Source organism: Labrus bergylta, chromosome 16, assembly GCF_963930695.1.
Source record: "Labrus bergylta chromosome 16, fLabBer1.1, whole genome shotgun sequence".
In the NCBI taxonomy this organism is placed as follows: domain Eukaryota; kingdom Metazoa; phylum Chordata; class Actinopteri; order Labriformes; family Labridae; genus Labrus; species Labrus bergylta.
In genome coordinates, this window is record NC_089210.1 from 20,477,911 (window position 1) to 20,500,106 (window position 22,196).

Sequence of the window (22,196 nt, forward strand, 5' to 3'; positions counted from 1 at the left end):
ACACCATATCTTCCCCCTCTGTCTTCCTTCCTTCCTCCTCCTCCTCCTCCTCCTCCTCCTCCTCCTGCAGCTTTCTGCAGCCCTGTCAGATCAAATGTCTTCTCCTCCTCACTCTGTCCTCGCCATCCTTCTTGCATTTCAGTTATCTGCCATCAGTGTATGGGTGGCTAGCCGCCTTTTAGTGTCGGCCTGTCTGCTCTGCAGATGGAGTTAAGTATTCCCCAGTCTGGCTCTCAGGTGACAGTGGAGGGCAGTGGAGAGGAGAGGAGAGAGGAGGCCATAAAGGACACCTTCTGGGAAACTTCTAGGATGCACACACAGTTTTTTTTTCTACTCACATTAAAGGAGGAAAGATAAAGGCAGATGTACACACAACTAAAGCCCCTGAAATCAATATGTAAGGCTTATATTCACATTCTCTACATGAGAAGTTTTCAAACTGCAAGGTACACGACGGAAGTGACAGCATGCAATCAAAGGAACAGGTGTTTTCAGACGAGCCAAAAACCACACCAAGTACCTCTTCTTCTCAGAGTATATCAGTCAAATTTGAACACACACATGATACAAACATATTTAGATTCATGGGGATTGATCCTTTCGGAGAATGGCTTTATCTCAGAAAACCATCGCGGATACAAGTCAACAAATCCACTTAGGATCCTAAAAAAAATAGATGCTGCTTATGAACACAGAACCTGAACGGGAATATTCACATTTCTGCCTTTTCTACAATATCAAAGTAAGCTAGCGGTAGTTGTCTGTAAATTTAAGTGCATAGTAAGAAGATCAACTACTTAAAGCTAATTCGGCTTACTTTTAGTCACGGTAATTTGCGTAAATTTGAATAAAAATGGGCTAAATATCACAGGGCTCACATTGTAGCGCCCAGCTCACTGACTGCCATAGCGACTTCCTGTTGATCCCCCCTGAGCCTTATGGGAGTTGTGGTCCCGGACCTTAGTCCCAGACTAAGCGTGTTCATCCACCAAATATAAACAGCCACATGGTTTCTTTAAAACTGCGGGACTTTCTGTTACTGCACTGTTACAGGTGTTATCTTTCACATATGAAAGCTGCCAGCACTTCAAATTAAAACATGGAGCCTATATTTCTTCTTCTATCAATGGGAACATTACATACTTAAGTATGAAGTAGTCTACTGCTTGAATCAGTCAAAGACTGAATGCACACTCATTGAATTATCACCAGTCTCTTCTTCAAGAAAGTGAAACATAAAAATAAAATATGCTTGTCATAACACAATAGTTGGCAGTAGAAAGACTAGCTGTGCACAAAAAGACACTCAGTGTTATTTATGGAGTTGCTGCAGAGGACAACATCTGAGGCTGCTCATCACACCTACAAATCTGTCCTTCAGGCTATGGGCTCAATGTGCGACACCAATAAGGTGCCTGTTCCAGTCTAACCTGCGACAAGGTCACACATAAACACAAACACAAAAACACAGACAAACGATCACTTCATTGCCAGGCGCTGCACTCTGGCTACAGGGCAAGGGAAGGGTATAAAAAAAAGAGACAATGGAGGACAGGGTACAACTTAGAGGACACAGGCAGAAGGGGAACAGAGAGGATGAGGCAGGATGTGTGTGTTGGAGAGAGAGAGAGAGAGAGAGCGAGAGACAGCAGGAGCAACATGGCATCATCAATTAGGTGAACCGAGGTGGCACAAAGAGGGAGCAGGTGCAAATCAGTGTGTGTGTGCTTAAGTGAGTGAATCAGTGCGCACTTGCACATGTGTGTGTACGTGTAAATGAGAGGAGGGATGGTTTACATGATAGTGGAACCCCAGCAGGGATGTCTCACCAAAAACCTGCTCCAGCACCGCTCCCTCTGCTTCAGTGGAGCGCTCCACCCCATTACCTGGAAAGGGCGAGTTTGTGTGTGTGTGTGTGTGTGTGTGTGTGTGTGTGTGTGTGTGTGTGTGTGTGTGTGTGTGTGTGTGTGTGTGAGCGTTTTTGTGTCTGTGTGGCAGGCAGATGTGCTTTTGCTGGACAAAACTTAAATGGGTCATTGCGAGACATCACACGTTTCAGATCTGTTTGCAGCACATTTAAACGGCTGCACCCTTAATGTAGAGTCGGGTGCTGCAGCTTTTGAAATGACTTTAAAAATAAGCCGTTGGATTGGATTGAAGTGGTTTTTCAGCGTAAATGAGAATTAACTTGACGCTTTCTCTTCTGATTGTTATGCTTTGTATTCGTCTCGTCCAATCTTCCTCCTGCATCCTGTCTTTCTTGTACTCCAGAGTCTCCCTCACTAACAGAATACAAAACAGCTCTGCGGCCCACTTTACAGGACCCCCAACTCCCTTGTGTGTGTGTGTGTGTGTGTGTGTGTGTGTGTGTGTGTGTGTGTGTGTGTTTATGGGTGAGGTAGAGGTAGAGGTAGAAACCTCTAGGAAAAAAATTAAGTGTGTGGGCATGGCTGAGGTTATCGACACAACGGAAACATGAACCCATAGAGCACCTCCTTCACTTTCTCTTTGTTCTTCTTCCCTTTCTGAGTGTCCCGCTGCGCTCTGGAAGGTTAGTTAGAGTCCACCAATGCCCTCACTTCACACACACACACACCCATATATGTACACAAACACACTCTGCAGGGGTGTTGCAGGCGGTCAAGCTTGATCATGAACTCTCCCATCAAGCCTCTTCCCCTCGTACAAACACACAGAAACACGCATGTTTGATTCTATATGCTTGCATGTATGTGCACACATCAACAAGCGCTAGCACAAGCTGTAAATGACTCATGTTTGGAGCCACCTACCTACCTACACACAGATATTGACTCACTTGCACACAGGCGAGCAGCCGGTAATGAGCAATCAGTTTTCCTTTTTCTTAATTCTTGTCATATGCCCCTGTTTCCAAGACAACCCTTGCAGGAAACAAGCAGAACCTATGTGATGTGTACATGTGATGCTCCTGATTGTCGCTTTCTCCTGCTCATCCCTCTCTCCTCCTCCTCCATCCCCACCCGTCTCGTCACTCTCTCCGTTGCCATGTAAACAAAGCCAGGTTTAGTCCTTCAAAGGGCAACGCTCTGCAGCTGCCCGCTGGAGGTGACCGCGCTGAAAGACGGAGAGAGAGAGAGGAGAGATTGATAGAAAAATAAGATAAAAGAGAGTTCTTGTGTGGAGGAGAAGGGTCGGATGATTTGAGGTCAAGGCTACAGAATGCTGGAAAAGAGAGACAAAGATATCCAAAGACAGAGGTCTGCAGATTTGTCCTTTCACAGCCCACACTCTCATCTTTCGCCCATTGTTCAGTGAGAAAGGGAAGTGATTCAGTGTTGTGCCCTTGAACGCCTATAAGGTGGTTTATGTAGATGCAGATTTTAATCAAAGCTGTTCTTTAAAAAGAGAGCACAGTGCAGATATCATGCTTCTGGTATGAGTGTCTGGATTGTGACATTCATTGTCACAGACCATCTTAGCTCTGAAAGATGAAATGAGAAAATAAAGGCATATCTCCACGCAGACCTTGTCTAAACAATTAAAGTGCCCGTACAGGCCGAGTAACTTTTCCTGTTGGTGATTACACTCCAACAGATGGTAAAGAATTCTCCATGCTGCATATAATGGCAGATGATTGTCTTTCAACTTTGGCTGCAAATATGCAATTCGCAGCAGATCATATGTCTCTAAAATGACACCTAGTTTTACAGAAAATGATTCTGCTGCACTGAGCCCGTCAGTGAAAATAGCAGCAAAAGAGGCATGGTTGTGAAGAAGTGTGGTCTAGCTTGTCATAAAGTTCTCATATATTCACCCTTGTTTTTATCTCTCCTTGATCTAAAATCTCCTTGAGTCGTGTCGTCTGCACTGCAGAAACTCACATCATACCAGCGACATGTACAGCAAAGTCTTGTTTCAAGAAAGCTTGACGAGTACATTTTTGCTCGCTGCACCTTTATACTTTTTACTTGTAAAATCTCTGAATAAGATTTTTTTTTTCCAGTTCTGCCAGGTGAATGTGTCCTGTACTGAGTGTTATGACATATTTCCAACTAGCAACACTTGGTAAGATTAGAGTTTTTGCAAGTATGTGCAGCTTCAGTGAGAATCTGCAGCAAACGGTGATGATTGACGTTGATCCACCTCAAGAATTAAAACAATAATAAACAGTCAACAATCTGACTTATCTCACTCTATCTCCTCAGGAGTTGTCTGTCTTTTTTATGGTCACAATTATTGATCATCTGCAATCATGTAAGTAACCAATCAACAAAAATAGAAAAAGGTTGCATAACATTTACTTCATCAGCATCAAAATTAAACTCTAAACTATTTTCAGGTTACATAAAAAAAAGCGAGTGTGTGTCACTTTAGCCTGAGAATAAACACACTCTGAATACCCCCTGTATCCCCCAGGTTTACTTGGGTGTGATTTTTTCATGCCACATGCATACAGAGGGCTTCTCACTTGACTGGAGTGGCTCTATCGTTGCCATGGTGACTGTGGGCCCTGTTTCTTTTCCCCCCCATCATTGTTGTTTTTATGGCGTAACACATCCCAGTGTGAAATTGTTCCTCTCAGAAAGGTCACTGAACATCACCGACCTGTCAGTCAAAGAAGGGCGATGGAAAGATAAGAGAAACGTGTCCGCACATGCTCAGTGTCGAGCTTCAGCCATGCTTCCAATGTCTTGTTTTTGTAAAGAAAAAGATGGATGATCTTAGTAAAGCATCACCTTTGCGTCTGTACTTTAGAAAAAAATAAGAATTTCAAACCACAAATAAGATAAACAAAGCAGCTGATGGATTCTTCTCTCGCTCACAGACACATCTGCTTCTCTCTCTCTCTCTCTCTGACCTTTATTTATTCTTTCATGCTGAAGCTGCAGCAGTGGGTGTGTGTCCCTCTGTCGGTTTCCTCTAGTCTTCTTCCAGGTTCATGCATTTGTAAAATATCCGTATAAAGTGTGCGGTTGGCGTTCAGAACTCTGCGTGTGTGCGTGCAGACGTTTGTGTCGAGAGCGTCATCCTCATCAGTGATTGAATAGACAGCCATGCGTGTGAATGTCGATGAGTCATCCTAAACCCGAGAGATGAGACGCTTGCACCTCGCACGCACACACACAGACATTCACACTCTCTCTCGCTCTCTCACACACACACACAACATTTACCGGCTTCACTCAGAACCAAAATGGTCTCCCACATTGACGAGGCTGAGGCTCAGTTTCTCAGTTTTAGTTTGCTGGTGAGCAAAGCTCAGCGAGATGAATTCAACAAAGACACAGAGCAGGATTTAATCAAGGGGAAATAGAGACTTGTTCATTTCCATTCAGATGCTTTGGCAGTATTGTTTGTTTTTTTTAAACTGTGATGCCAGTGTAACACATTGGCTTGGACCGATGGAGGAAAATAAGCAAACAGATGGAGATGATGGATAGCAGACACAGACAAGAGTCAAGATGGGGCTCCATTTTTCTCACAAATGTTTCAGTTTCTTTGAGTTTTTTTCCAATGTTACATAATGTTTTTTTCACATTTCGGCTATGTCGGACATGAGACTTAACGCATGAGAAACATCTCAACATAATCATTTCACCTCTTAAATACAGACTTCTCCCTCGGCCATCGTTTTTTCTGCTGCTGTAACCTCACTCCCGGTGCTCTCAGTTAAAAATAGTTCACCTATGGGAGCACCACTGCCCTCGTAAATATCACTTCTCCCCCACCGACCAATCAAAATCAAGGATGTTTGCACCTTGTCACTTTGCCAGCCACGACAGAGGAGAAACAAACGCTGTCGAGAGACAATGTCTGAGATGGACTATTAGGTGAGATTATCTGTTTATGGAGATTAAGCAAATCATGGACAGACGACAGCCAAGTATACTGCGTCTTGTGCTCCCCACATTAAATATGGTCCCTCATAAAGCCAAAGTCAGCAGAAACGGTACAGAATAATACTACTCCAACTACCAACAGACACCAGAACACTTATGACACACAAAGTTGTCTGTGGCTACAGACTTTGTATTCATTAGCAGATTCTGTTGATACAGATTACTCCTTCTGATTGGGTGTCCAGAAGCCTCAAAGCACCATCTGTCTGTCTGTCTGCCTGTCTGTCTATCTGAGAGTGTCAGTCCCAGGTCTCTGCCCCCTCTATGTCTCTTCCTATAATCTATTTGACTGGCTGCCCGGTGACCCAGCGTGACCTCCAGCTGTGTGTCATGACAACGGGACACAGACAAATGTCAGAGCAGATATTGGCTTCCTCCATCTCGTAAGCCTCTTCCCATGGGTAGGAACCCACCCACGCAGCCTGGCCAGACACTGCAAAGGAGAAGAAGAGAGAGAGAGAGAGACAGAGAGGAGACCTGTGTCAGTCTGTCCATCTGTCTGTCTGTCTGCCTGTCTGTCTGCCTGCCTATGCTTATCAAAGGGCACAGAGAAGGAAGGATATGTGCGGCACAATCTGAAAGCGCTCCCTGCCTTGTTGAAGTGTGTTTAATTAGGACGGGTATAGCAGCGTCCTGATTGGTTGAAGGCTAGGCGTGCTGCTGTGTTATTTTGGAGCTTGCTGTGTTAAGCAGGGTGTTAAAGGCAGATGTGCTAGACATCAGTGTGTGTTTCGAGGTGGGTGGGGGCAGGGAGAGCGGCGTGTTTGGGTTCTTTTTTGAGTGCGACGTCGGTTGTCGGATGTGAGCATGTGAGCATGTGAGCTGAGCTTTGGTGTGTGTGAGGTGTTGGGGTGAGTTTGTGTGTGTGTGTGTGTGTGTGTGTGTGTGTGTGTGTGTGTGCGCACGAGTGTTTCTCCTAGGCCCCTCCACCTCCCCTCACGCTGCCTCTGCATGCATAATTAACCAGGATGACTGGGGAGGTAAACACACAGGGAGACGTTCCATCCTTCCACTCTGTATGCCTCCATTTCTCTGTGTGTCTGTATGTGTGTGTGTGTGTGTGTGTGTGTGTGTGTGTGTGTGTGTGTGTGTGTGTGTGTGTGTGTGTGTGTGTGTGTGTGTGTGTGTGAGTGTGTGGAGGTATGTTTTCTAGCACATTTGCATGTGTGTCTTGGTGTAAGACAGACAGACAGCAAGAAAAAGACTTGAATTGAACGTGCTTCAGAGCCAGAGTTGATGGAACTAGAGAGCTTCTCTTTGTGTGTGTATGTGTGTGTGTGTGTGTGTGTGTGTGTGTGTGTGTGTGTGTGCGTGGATGTGTGTGTGTGTGAGTGGATGTGTGTGAATCTGTGTGTGTGTGTGTGTAGAGAAAGAAGATAAATCCCATCTCAAGCTGCCTCTGAAGATGATGCGATGAAAGAGAGGGAGAGAGGATAAAAAAAGAACGAGGGGGGGGACTGTAACCAGTCGCAGCTCTGCGCATTATGAGGCATCCAGCGGAACAATCAGATTCACCCTCTTCTCCTTCCTCACCCTTTCCTCCCCTCCCTCACACACTCCCTTCTGAAAACATTTCACCTACCAGCACATTTACATGCTCAATATATGAAAAGGTCCTCCCAAGTACTTTTTTCAAAAATAATATTCAAAAAAAGCAAATGAACATTGAAAGTCATATCACTAAGGTTTACAGAGCCACAACAATTTTAAAGCCTCTTATGAGGGCAGTTTCCTCGATATATTTGAAGTCAGCCCGAGGTAATCAATCACTTGTCTAGCAGCTAGGTGAAGCATTTGGCTAATTATGAACCCCACCACATTGTGAGCTGGCACACAATCTACCATTTTGCATCTGTCTCTCTGTGTGTGTGTGTGTGTGTGTGTGTGTGTGTGTGTGTGTGTGTGTGTGTGTGTGTGTGTGTGTGTGTGTGTATGTTAAATGTGTCTGTGTGTGTGGCGACTGCTGCGGCTCATATTTCCCAAGAGCCCAGGTTGTAAAGCCCACTCAGTAAATCATCTATCCTCCTCTGTCCTCTGCATCCCCGTCTCCTCATCCTCCTCCTACCCTTCCTCCTCAAACTTATCATTCTATAACTCTTTCCCTCCGCATTCATCCCCCCGCCGTCAATCTATCCCCCCCCATCCCGAACTGACTCTTTTCTAGCCGTATCCTCCTTGTTAGATCCTCCAAAAAACCTTGTTTCCTTTTCCATCTTGTAGCATATTCTTTTTTTCCATGTCCAGTCACAGAGATCTGAGAGTGAAAGCAAAAGAAAGGAGTCTGAATACAATAAAGGGTAGAGATAATGTATAAGAACAAAAGAAGGGAGAAAGAAAGAAGAGAAAAAAGAAAGGACAATAAGAAAGACAAAAAACAAGAAGAAAAAAACAAAAGAAAACCAGTGTGGGTACCTTCCTGTGTGTGTGTGTGTGTGTGTGTGTGTGTGTGTGTGTGTGTGTGTGTGTGCGTGCGTGTGTGCGTGCGTGCGTGCGTGCGTGCGTGTGTGTGTGTGTGTGTGTGCAAATTAAATTCAAACAGTGGGCAATATGTGTGTTTGCTTCATCCCTCTCTCCCTGTGCTCAAGCTCCAGAAAAAAATCAATGGAAGAGCTCCCTAATAAACAGATAGACGGATCAACAGAGAGGATTCGGCGATCTCAGCATGTATCGTTCGTCCTCTCTCCTCTCTGACCCCTGCTGAGGCAGGCTGCAGCCAGACACAACGCGCCACATCCACAAATATACAGCAAGCCGGTCTGCTGGGCTTCACAATGCCAGGGCTCTCTCTAAATGTGGAGGACAGAAGTGGAGGGAGGAGGTGCAGCACAGAGGAGGTGGAGAGGAGACGTGATTAGAATATAGACGCTACTGTGGATGAGAGGAAAGATGGAAGGATGAGCGAAGTAGACTGATTTGGGTTTTTTTTGTAACAAACACATACATAGTAAATACATTGATTACTTCTCATAATAGGCTATTAAACGTGATCACACGGCAGCCATTTTTTCTTGACACCTTGCTCAATGTGGGAATTATAATGTTTAACAGATTCACTGCATGGTAATGTAAGCATTCAGACACTCCAGATACTACAACTCTCTTGGCTAACATCCTCTTGCTGTGCTCAACAAGCTTGGTCTGGCAGAGTCCCACCCCGTGTCCCCTATAAGCATCTTATTCAGGCCACAAACACACACACACACACACACACACACACACACACACACACACACACACACACACACACACACACCATGGGTAAAACACAAGTACGCTGAACTGAGGCAGAGGACATAGGAAGTTAAGACGGAGGAAGAATATCTCCAGGTGAATCTCGAGCTGTGTTTGAGTATGAATGTGTGTGTTGTGTGTTGTGGACCTGCATACACAAGAACAAACAGACCCACACACCCTCACAAACTCACATCCAGGCGTGCACACACACGAACGGATGCACTCAAGATTATCACACTGCTTTGCTTCATCACACACTTACACACACACAAGAGATGTGTGTGTGTAAGAGATGAATAATGCCACTGTGCGTCAGTTGGGATGCAGCGCTGTCCCTTGGGCAGGTGGAATGCCGGGATATTGTGCTCAAGCTGGCTGACACACACACACACACACACATACACGCGCGCACGCGCGCGCGCACAAACACGCACAAACGCTACACAAATAAGACAAAACACACACAAACAAGCACACACACAAGCTCAGTTCTCTGTCTCCAGGTGACTCTGTTCCTTTAATAAATCCATGGCAAACCCCAACCCTCCTCTCTTCCTCTTCCTTTCTCTTTTGTATGAATGCATCAGCACACACACACACACACACACACACACACACACACACACACACACACACACAGACACACACACACACACACACACACACACACACACACACACACACACACACACACACACACACAGACACACACACACACACACACACACACACACACACACACACACACACACACACACACACACACAGACACTGCAACAGTTCCAACTTCTCCTTGAAGGAAATTGGAGTTTGCATCTGGGCAGGAAATCAAAGGGAGGATAGAGGAGACAGAGGAGAGTGCACACTGCACTAAAGACAAAACAAAAATATCGCCTAACATTGTTTGTTTTGGTAAAAAATAGTAATATATTAGAGTGGCTACAAAAAAAAAAACTGGCTAAGTCAGGGGATCATATTTGATCCGAAACAATTATGAATAATTCATCATGCAAATTAAGCTGGAAAGTTTAATAGCCAGAGCAACTTTGTGAGTGAGTTCAGTTTAGACTCAGAGCAAGTGTCATGACCAAACATGCTCTTCAGATATCATCTTATTACTGTGAACTGTAGTCTTTCAGCATTTCCTCAGCCCTAATCGTGCAGCACTATATATCCCAATACAAGCATCTGCAACAATGTTCTTATCGTTATTTATCACAGAAAAGTGCTTAAATGCCCCCACTGCACTCTCTCTCTCGCTACGTTCTCTTCCAAACATGGCAATCACTGCACCCAGAGTCTTCATCATGTCTGACCCTCCATCTTGAGAGCATGAAACAGAATTTGAAGACCCCATAATTTAGGAGCCATTTTATGCAAACGCACGCACGCACGCACACAGACACACACACACACACACACACACACACACACAGACACACACAGACACACACAGACACACACACAGACACACACACACACACACACACAGACACACACAGACACACACAGACACACGCACACACACACACACACACACACACACACACACACACACACACACACACACACCCAAATAGGTCCTTCAAATCCGTGCAGGAATTAGATTTATCACTGTGAGCCATAGTGCTTTTGGTTATTTAATATCTGATTATGCCAATGGATTGAAGTTGTGTGTGTGTGTGTGAGAAAACTATACTGCTGATGTGCACACCTGTCTGTGTTTTCATGTATTGGTTTTCAAAGAAGATAAAGGGAGACAGGGGGGAATTGCAGAGTGGATAAACTACAGGCTCAAAAGCACTAACCATCAAATTTTTCTCTTTTTTTCTCCCTTCCCTCTTTCCTTCTTCCTTCAGAACCCCTGACCCCCTTCCCCCTTTCCCATCTCACCTCACCTCCCCCTCCCTTTTCTGGCTACAGACGGAGACAGCTATGCAGTCCTTCCGTGAGCGCAGTGGTGGTTACCACAGCAACCAACCCTGCTACCAGCAGGAGCCCCATGAATTATCCCGCCTGGAGACCTACCGGCAACATCCTCATCATCCCCAACCCCAGCACCCGCATCCAAGCCCTGGTCCACATCCAGGCCCAGGTCCAGGTCCAGGGCACACAAGGACAGGCTATGAGGCTCTTTCACTGGCAAACCCTACAAGCATGCCTCCAACTGGAGGACCAGGAACTGGAGGAGGACCCAAGGACTGTTACAGCCAGCAAGCCTACCCTGGATACCCGGGAAATGGTGGAGGGAATGGAAGTGGAAATGGAGGCTCTGCACCCTCACAGGCAAAAAAATCATACAGACCAAGCAAAGTACCCCAAACCAACACCACTCAGCACCTGCAGGGACCTGGGGCCTACAGTAACCACATGGGGCCTGGTAGTTACTCAGCTCAGTATATAAGTGAGGGCCACCTGCAGCAGAAATGGGAGGACCAAGCCCAGCTAGCACAGTATGACCAGGAGCTGATCGGACGTATGGAAGGTAGTGGTACCCCTGCACCTGGTTCCTCCCAGTATATGGACCAGAACATGCTGGGCCACTCCCAGACTCAGTGCCACCAGCCCTCCACCCCAGCCTATACCAGCCCCCACCATCAACCTCACCCTCCTAACCCTGCTCAATCCCCTCTCATGTACCCTCAGAGTCACCTGCACTACCCCCAGCACTCACCTTCTCCATCACCATACATGGAAAAGTGCAGCCCTATGCCTCATTGTTATAAAGGTTACAACATGCCAACCAACTCCCAGTATGGAAGACAAATGAGTAGCAACATTAATCTAAAGCAGGGAGGTTACAGGCCAACTCAGAACAGTTACAGCTATCAGCAGCCTCCCTCAAGAGCTTATGAGCAGCAGCCCCCTTTACAGGCCATGACCAACCCCCAGGAGTCCCACACAAAATATCAACACTACAGCCAACCCCAACAAAACTACTGTCTCTCGGATCTCTCTGTCAGATCGCCAGAACAATATTATCAGACCTGTAGCCCTTCCTCAAGCCACTCCCCTGCACGTTCTGTTGGGCGCTCCCCTTCGTACAGTTCCACCCCTTCACCGCTAATGACCAATCCAGAGTCGTTCCAGTATGGTCAACCACCCATGACCCCTGGGGCAGCCTCCTCTTCTTCATCCTCTTCAGCCGGTATGCAGGACCAAGCCAGTACCAATACCATGTTGATGCCCCCACGATCGCACCCTTCACCCAATGTGCCCCACGCAGCACCCCATAGCTACACTACTACACCACAGGTCCCCACCATGAAAGAACGCTTCTCAGAGAAGTTGCTGTCCAACCCCAGCTTGTGGAGTCTGAATGCCCTCACCTCTCAAGTCGAGAATATCTCAAATAATGTCCAGCAGCTTTTGCTTTCAGAGGCTCTGGTGGCCAACAAAAAGGGAAGTAAGCGCAGCAGTGGAGGAAGCAACAGCAGTGTTGGAAGTGGGGCATCCTCCAAAAAGGGTGACGAGTACAAAAGTCCTCCCTATCCAGATAGTGGTGCTGGGAGTGTTGGCCCCATGCAGGACCCTTACTCAACTCCACAGCATCAGCCAATGCCTATGGAGCTCCATGAGGGAGGCTACTCCAGCAGTAGTGATGAACAACTGGAGAGGGGCTACTACTACTGTGGCCAGGGCAGAAGTCCAGCACAAGCCCCCAATAACACACAACAAAGCTTGGATACAGCCTCTTCATGCTCCATGACATCTCCAGACGATATGTCCACTAGGTCTGGGGACTCAGGTCTTCACAACCTTACCCCTGACCCTACTAGATGTCAGTCAGGCCAAGGAGATGGCATGAGTACTCCAGTAAAGAGCATTGGTGATGAGAGGTCGCCGACAAGTATAACAATTCCTAGTCCGATGAAACAAGAAAGGGACTCTCCTTTGGATATACAGCATATCAGTGAGCCTGTCAAAGAAAACTTTGAAGAATCAGCATGGACAGAGAAACCAGTGGACAAAGAGGAGGTGACAACAGATAAAAACCCTGACCTTAACAGAGATTCAGACATGGCTAAATCAACAGAGAACCTTGAGAAATGGTCGGATGAAGAGAAATGCACGGCTCGATACAGCGACCTAAACAAAGATGAGACAGACAAAGGCTACTGCTATAAGGAGACACTTTACCAACATGTACAGAGCAAATATGACTCTGATGCAAGAGACTCAGTTGAACAGTCCCCAGCAGCTCTCTCTGACTCCAGCCACAAGGAACACTTTGTCAATGAGATGAAATCTGAGGCATTCAAGTCAGAGTCTCCGACTGCTTCTGAGAGCTCAGTGAAAACATTGCCTTTCGTTTCTGGGGGTGACCTTGAACAGGATCAATATTCAACAGAGAAGGATGACAGCTCAGAGAATGCCTCCCCTACCCCCCTAGCGGAGGTCTTAAATGAGAGCAACTTGGACAAGAGAGAGAGCAGAGATGAGGAGGATGAAGAGAGAGAAGACGAGGAAGAAGCGGAAGAGAAAAATGAAGAAATACAGAAAGAAAAGCTACACACTCTTTCACCTCCTCTGTCTGCCGACGAAAGGGAGGAGCTGGGGGAGGGAGAGACAGTGAGCCAGTCATCGACTGAGGATCACATGAATAATAAAAATGTGCCAGAGAAGCCTCTTGGAGATCTCTGCAGAAGGACAGAGAATCAGAATACCGAACTCCTGATTGACAATGAGTCCGCAGGGGCACCTTCACATCCTAATCCAGCAGCAGTAACGGCAGCAGCAGGTGCTTCTGAAAGGGAGTCAGCCATTGGTGACACTGCTCCTCAGCCTCAGTCATCTTTGCCAGTTTTCTCAGCTCTCAATGACAAGGGAACACTCCAGGCTAGGGATCATATAGATCACAGTGACACTAAAGTGCTGGAGCCAGACTCTCCCCAGCTCCCAGGGAAGTCGATACTTCCCTCAGCTCCCTCCTGGGCAGATACTCCACCCTCCCCAAAAAAAGGTGATGAGGACATGGAACCAGGCATCAGTTGTGCCAGTGCTGTGACCCCCTTGGCCAAGCCAGAGCCTGTTGCCCCATCTGCTCAGCCCAGAGCATTCGGACGCAAGCATGCCAGGGGCAGAAGAAGAATAATGCAGTCAGGTGATGGAATCAGGCGACAGCTAAGTTTGGAGAGGGAGGGGGAAAAGGAACAGGAAGGAGCCCCCTCTCCTACACAGAAACCATGCATGTCTCCGAGTAAAACTGTTTTATTTACAGATCAGACGGACCTAGCTCATCAGGAGTCTATTGTGAGCCAGAATCCCAAAATGCTAACGGATGCTTTTCGATCTAGAATGTGCACTCGCTCATTCAATTCACTTGACTCACCACCCAAAGTTGAGCCCAATGTTAAGAGAAAACCTGGTCCAAAACCAGGTCCAAAGCCTGGGTCAAAACCTGGACCAAAACCAGGACCAAAACCAGGAGCAAAGCCAGGACCAAAACCAGGGCCTAAACCTGGCCTAAAGCCTGGACCAAAGCCTGGATTAAGACCTGGACCAAAACCAGGGCCAAAACCAGGACAGAAACCTGTGCCAAATGAACCAGAGGTGCCACTAAAAATTGAGACTACTCTGAGAAGAAAGCCTGGACCGAAACCAGGTTCAAAACCTGGCGCTAAACCTGGGCCAAAACCAGGACCAAAAACTGGTTCGAAACAAGCTCCTAAACCAGGTCCAAAAGCAGGACATAAGCCCGGACCCAAGCCAGCAGAAATTTTACCGCCTGCTGACACTACACCTTTAAAGGGCTCTGTGGGTCGTCCCAAAGGGTCAGTTTCTAAAGTAAAAGTGGTACAACAGGAAGAAACAACCCAGCCTTTGACTGCACAGCAAAGCAGAAACAGGAAGAGCTCAAAGGCTTCAATATCACAAGTAAACGAGGATGTAAAACCAGTAAATCAAGAAGAAAAAAGAGTAAACCAGGAGGAGAAGGCACCAGAAAAGGAAAGTAAGAACATGGTGTTAAGATCCAGAAAGCCCTCACAAGAAAAACCCTCAAAAGAAAAAGAAAAAAATGGAGGGGAGAATGCTCTCCCTCAGGTTGTAACTGAAATAAAAGCCAGTGATATTACTCCAAAAACAGAGGTGTCTACCTTGAAAGAAACTATAACTACAACTCCTAATGAAGTAAAAAACACAGATGTTCCAGCAGACCCACCTGCACTAGTTGCAGAACCACTCCCAACTGAAAAATCTGAAGAAAAGACATCGCTTCCACTAAAACGGAAACCTAGTCCAGAACTTTCTTTAACACAAGTAAAGAAAAAGAGGGGTCCAAAACCCAAATCCAAACCCATACTGCCTGACCCAGCTGTTTTGGAAGAAATTGTCTCCCCACTTGTGGGCTCCAGGAGAAAGCGAGGGTCAGCCAAGAAAGCTTCTGTGGTTACTACCCCAACCAAAGACAGTCTTCCAAACATCAATGAAACTGATATCACAACTGACACTCCTGTGGTGCCTCCTCAATGCCCCACTAGAACAAAGGTTCTCCCACCACGCAAAGGTAGAGGACAGAAATATGAGGCCATGGTGCAGAAAATTACATCTCCTAGCTTGAAGAAACACCTCCCAATTCCCCAGACAGAGAGCAATCTAACTGATGATGTGACAACCAAGGTTTTGTCTCAACACGCCTTGAAGGAAGGTGAGACGTCAGTGCTCATACATGGCCCTGAGATGATGGAGGGAGAAGAAAAAAGCATAGATTCTAGACAAGAACAATATAGTAAAGAGGAGACAGCACAAGAAAGAAAAAAACACAAGATTAGTCAAGAGGCATCAACACAAAAGGAGGTGAGAACAGGGTCTGAAGAAGAGGTTGTAAATAAGGAGGAGATGAGACAGGAAAACCATAAAGCAGGGACGCCACAGGATGGTGAGGCTGACAAGGTTTGGAACTCAAGGGATGGCCCAGTAGAAGTCAAGCCTCAAGGAAAGTCGAAACAACAGGCCTCAGAAGCTTTACCTTCAACTGCAAATAACTCCTCGAGAACTAAAAGAAAGAGATGGGCCATGGTCGAGAGTACTGATGCCTCAGTAGTAGCATTGGAAGCAGATAGCCTGATAGTTACAACGCCAAGGCTAGCTAAGCAGAGAGCAATTAAAAACAACCATGAGATGCACCTTAAACAGAGGAGGAAGAAGAGAAAAGGCCAAAGCCTTCAAGAAGAAACAGAAATAGTCCAAGAGATAAAAGTTGAAGCAGCGGAACAGCAACAGGAGAGGGTAGAAGAAAAGGTAAACACAACAGAATCTGCAGCACCTCTGCCAATCAGCCAAGATGAGATCAAAGAAGCTCCCCAGGTCGCCAGCACAGACCATATCCAGAAACCAAGGAGAGGCAGAAAGCCATCAACAGATCCAGCCAAAAGGAAACGCAGCAAATCCTCAACAGAGCCGGTTCCTGGTCAGCCACTCAAGGTCCACAAAAAGCCTGGGCCGAAACCTGGGATGAAAGACGCCATTGAGGTTATTGAGGCAGTAATAAGGGCTGCAGGATGTGAGTCAGATGCAAAAGAGGAGAGAGAAAAAGAAGAGCGGGAAAGAGGTGAAATTGAAAAACCAGATAAACAGGAGGAATCCGTTGTGGGTCCTGTGGTGACGGTATCAGACAAAAAGACTGAGATCATAACAGTAAAAAGAATCAGACGAAGACCAGTCTATCAAAACCCTAAACTGTCTTTCTGTCCTTACGTGCGGATTAACAACTCAAGGGACTTTTCCTCTTGGTGTGCCATCGTCAACAAGCCTGAGGATGCAGTAATATTTCAGAGACGGAGAAAAAAGGGCATACTTCGAATGAGGAATCCGTTCACAGTTGCAAAAGTAGTGCCACAAGCTGCTGCCATGCTACAAGGACCCTTGGTAAACACACATCTAAGAGACAGGTGTCTTACATGTAGCCTGTGTGGAAAGCCAGCAAATTACAGAGACTTGGGTGATTTGTGTGGACCCTACTACACAGAGGATAGTGTTCCCCGGAAAGTTTTGACGACCAGCCACAACGAGTCCCTCAGGATAGGTTCAGAGAAGACAAATGACAACAACAACAACAACAACAGTAGCAACAGTGAAGAATCAGGCAACTCCCTAAAGGATGAGGGAGAGTGCAGCACAAAAAAGGAAGGCAATACCGAGGCATTACCACAAGAGGTCAGTAGTAGTAGTAGCAGTAGTCGTCACCATCACTGGCGCCACAGACGTGCAGAAAGACCTGAAAGAGTGGGTCAGGAGGGCGGTCCGCGAAGATTAACGCTCAAAGAGAGGTTCAGGCGGATGAAGCAGCTCCAGTCTGTAAGCACAGGGGCTTCAGGTGACCAAGGCGGCAGTGGCAGCATGTTCCAGAGGCTACAAGTGGAGGCGGAAGCTAAAGAGCACTGGGCGCATGAAAACTGTGCCATCTGGACCAAGGGCGTCATTATGGTAGCTGGGAGGCTGTTCGGCCTGAAAGAGGCTGCAAACAACTCAACCCAAACGGTATGACTGCGTTTATTTACTCTGCTTTTGTGATTATGCAAGTTACTAGAGAAATTATAGCCCCTTTCACATTTGATCTGCACTCCTGATCATTTTTTCAGAAATTGCCAGGGTGAGCTGCCAACGCAAACTGCCAAACTTTTCACCCCAAGTTTATCCAGACTTTTTGTCCTGTCAGCCCACTTTCCACATTTAGCGAGATGATAATATCAGGAAAATTCTCCACAAGTGAGTAAGCAGGGGATAATGTTGTTTGTCATGCGTCCATTGCAAATTGGTCTGATCAAAATGCAGGAAGTGAGGTTGCTTCATACCGCTTGTCAGTATGTTCTTTTCCACTCTTTTGTTGACAGTTCACATGTTTCATTGATATAAAGGCAAACACTGCCATCTTGGATATTTTGTAAATATTACACTGTGACTTTTTTCCTCCTGAGATCTCCATCGCCTGTCTGACAGGGAAAACCTTCCGCTGTGAGGGACATGTGTGAATAAGCAAGTCTTGAAAATCTCTGTCCTGAAATTTCCTAGAAATGGTCAGGAGTGCATGTTTGAAAGGGGCTCATGATAGTTCTGTCATGCAAACAATCTCTGAGAAACTGAAATAACTTTTTTTTCCCTCTTTTCCTCTTCTGTTGTGTGTCTCTATCGGTCAATTTGTTTTGTTTCTTTACTGGTCCCGGTCCATATGTCCGTCTGTCTGACTAACCCCAGAACTGCTACAAGTGCCAGATTGCGGGGGCGTCCCTCAGCTGCTGTTGGAGAGGCTGCTCTCATAAATACCACTATGTCTGCGCCAAAGAGATAGGTAAGAGACCACAGCCAGAGAGGAAGAGAGCAACATGGGATGAAAAGAGAAGAAGAGTCGGGGGGGAGGGAGGAAATTTGGAAAGAGAAATTGAAGGCAGTGTTTAGAGGGCAATAGGGAGGAGGAACAAATAAGGCAGGTAGGGAAGAAAGAAACAGGAGGGAGGGTGGGTGTTGGTAAAATGAGAGCGAGAAAATACATCAAGAAGTAACATTATTGAGTGTGAGGAGAGATGGCTGAGAGTGCTCGAGGAGAGCAAAAGAGGGAGGGAGCTTTGAATAAAGGGGATGATGAGAGGAAAGTGGGACCCCAGAGTGTGCAAGAGGGAGAGGGGGAAGAGATAGAGGGTGTGCATGTGTGCATTATTGACCATAACCCTGTGGCTTGGTCCAGCTCTCTGGGTACTGAATGTGCATGTGTCAGCGAGCATTTTGCGCCTGATTGCTTCCTTAAATGCGTTCCTATGTGCATCTCATAACCATGTTGCTTCTGTGTATGTGTGCTACTCTTTTGTTGTCAATATAAGTGAGTGTCTGGGTGTTAGCACATGTGTTGCATGGCTCCCCTTACATTACCTCATGCCAATGAAGTACAGTGTGAGGATTAGAAAGCCTGCCACGTCTGCCTAGCCAGCACAGAGAGCAGAGCGAGGCCCTTTTTAATCCTGCTGAGTGCACCAGCCATATCTGCCTGCTTGCTTGCCTGCATCACAACTCATCCACTCACTCTATCTTTCCTCTGTTGCTCACCTTTTCTCTCTCTCTCTCTACCTTTTCTTGCACATTTTTCATCCTGACCCTTCTTATTTTTCATTCATCTGGATTTTTTTGACGTGGGTTTGTATGGGTTGCTGCGTGTAACGGCTCATGCAATTTGTTTAATTTATTGTCATGGTCTATAAGAGACACTGAAACTTGTTTTTTTTTCTTTTGGTTCAATTACTCTCTTTCTGCCTAGGCTGCACATTCCACGAGGATGACTTCTCCATCAAATGTCCTAAACATGAGGTAAGAAGCCTTTTTTCGCTGCATCCTGCTCTAACTGTGAGTCATGCCTCGAAGAAAGGTGAAGGAGACACTTTAAGGAAACAAGTTAGCGCACTACTGAAATAAATGGGTTGAAAGCTCTGTTCATGTACAGAGGGTTTGTGTTCTCTTAAGAGCTCTTCCTCTCTTCTCTAAGAACCCCTGTGCATTCTGTTTCTTTTCTGCTCTCCCCTCCTTCTATCCGATTTTGTCTCACCCCTTGCACCACTCCACACTTCATCCCTCTCCATGGCATAGAAAAAAAAAATCGAGTTCACACATTGCTGTCACAAGCAGCAACACCTTGGCTTGATAGATGATACAGTGCAGAACAGAAAGCACGATTGCCAGCTCTTGTAAAACAAAACAAAAAGAGGACAAGAGACAGCAGAACAGATGAGGATTCGGCTTTGAGTTCCTTATACTCAGGTATCAAGTCCACTATTTAGCTTCTTCTGAGATATTGTGTATCCTATGAAGGATCCAGGATCACTTGGGCTCTGTGATATTTTGTTACCCAGTCAATATGTTCCCGGTGACCTTGGCAAGCTAAACCCATATCCATCAGAAATAGCTGCAAAAACATTCAAGTACTATTCCCGTTTGTATTGCGGTCACTTATAACGGCTGCAGACCTCTACAATTACAATAAGTCACCTGGTCTTGCGTGAATATCAACAGTGCACTTTGCTTTGCTGTAAGACAGATGCCATCTGGTGGTGGCTCGTTCACACTGCAGCACAGAGAGGAAGGTCAAATGCGGAGGGAGGCGGGGAGGGAAGTAAAGAGGGAGAGATGCTGACATTCAGCAGGGAGCAGCGGTGCATTGAGGCAGCAGTTGCAGCAGCCTCCCTCTCTCCCTCCCCTCTCTGCATCCCTCTTTCCCTCCCTCTCTTCCTCTCGCTGCTCTCCTCTGTGCAGACTGACAGGGATAAAAAGCTGGCTGCTGATCAAAACACCCCACCCAGCAACACGCTGCCTTCTATCCTCCCCACAAGCTCTCTCCACCCTTTTTCCTCTCTCCCTCTTTTCTCTGTTATTTTCCCTATTTTGCTCCCGCGCTTCCCTGCTGTTCCAGCTCCCTCTGTCTCTCACTCTGCTCACCTCTCATCTCCCTTTTTCCATTTTCAGTCATCCTCCCCCCCCATCTCTTTCTCCCTCTTTACTTTCTCATCTCCTCTCCTCTCGTCTCCCCACCTCCTTTCACCTCACCTCCCACGTCTAAGCGGCAGAAATAGAGTATGAGAAAGAGAGAGAGAGAAAAAGGAGAGCAAGACAGAGAGATTGTTGTTAGCAGGCTGAGGCACGGCTGTCATCAGCTGAGGGATTTGAAGGTCTGTGTGTGTGGGTCTGTGCCGCACCAATTTAAGATGAGGAGCCTAATCAAAGGGAAGAGCAGATACAGATGCACACACACACACACACACACACACACACACACACACACACACACACACACACACACACACACACACACACACACACACACACACACACACACACACACACACACACACACACACACACACACACACACACACACACACACACACACACACACACATGGGTCCCCATTCTGAAATTCTCCCTCTGACTGCGTTCATTTGGTTTCAGGGCTGGAACACACATGTCGATGAAATTGTGGGCACATGCTGTGGGACACACACTGTGCGCGTCCACACAGGTTCATTAACAGGGTACCTGTAGGCTCACACACGGATACACACAGTGCATGAGAGACATGCAATAAGAAAAGGAGGGGGGGAGCTGAGAGGGAAAGAAAAGAAAAGAGGAATGGGGGCAGTTACATCAGACAGCAACTGAATGAAAGAGGTAGAGATCGAAGGAGAAAAGAAGGGCAGAATCAGAGAAGGGCAACAAAGGGAGCAACATCCATGGGTAAAGAGAAAAAGAGAGGGAACAAGTGAGATTTAATGTGTGAAATAATAGGATCCAAAAACACAGAGGGAAATGTAAGAGTCAGTGAGACACGCAGCTCGTCTGAGTCCAGGCTATGAGGATGTGCGACTGGTGCCTCAGAGAGAATCAATGAGAGGTACTGGGTGGCTTCAGAGGACGATGAGTTGGAAAGAGAGGGCCCTACCGCCACATCACCGGTGCAATTAGTGGGCGTTCCTGCTGTGTCTTTCACAGTGGAGCTGGTTCACTGACCAGCTGCATCAATCTCGCTTTCATGTCTGCAGAAACACTCATGCAGACACATGTACAGCACGGCGATCAGAGAGCTCCAAGTGGCAGGTCTGCACAGGCTTCACCTGCAGTATACATGATAAACGTGTTGCAGCTTCAATGCTAGTAGAAGAAGTAACTGACGGAGGCAATAGTGCTGCAACAACTGAAAAGATTAATTAGTGGAAATAATAAATACATTAACAGTAAATGCTGTAAACGAAACAATCAAAAAACAATCACAAGAGAGGGTCCATTTCAAATATATCAAACACACATACAAACACACTCTTTCCCTCTCTAGGTTGGCATTAAACATGCCAAGCATTAAGTGTCTGCAGATCAGGCTACATGTATTACAAGCTGTACAGCTTACAAAGCTAACCAGCAAACAGCTGCTCCTCTTAGCAGCAGTTACCAGAGCAAAGCTTTCCTTCCATCAGAAACCATTTCTCTAAAAAAGAGATGCTAAATATCAACACAAATCAGTGCTCTGGTGGTGTCTATCATTATCTGGTCAAAAGATCATGAATTCATCAAACTCAATGCCTCTCACCTGTCTCTCCCTCTCCTATC

General features: G+C 46.4%; 1 protein-coding gene across 1 annotated transcript in view; it reads left to right on the forward strand.

Moving 5' to 3' along the window:
* Positions 1-22,196, forward strand: part of LOC109985863 (retinoic acid-induced protein 1) — a 59,240-nt gene that overhangs the window by 34,673 nt on the left and 2,371 nt on the right. The window contains exons 2-4 of the mRNA XM_065964249.1: positions 10,976-17,597; positions 18,312-18,405; positions 19,363-19,412. Coding sequence (XP_065820321.1) covers positions 11,052-17,597; positions 18,312-18,405; positions 19,363-19,412 — 6,690 coding nt within the window. The 5' untranslated portion in view covers positions 10,976-11,051. The remainder of the gene's footprint in view (positions 1-10,975; positions 17,598-18,311; positions 18,406-19,362; positions 19,413-22,196) is intronic.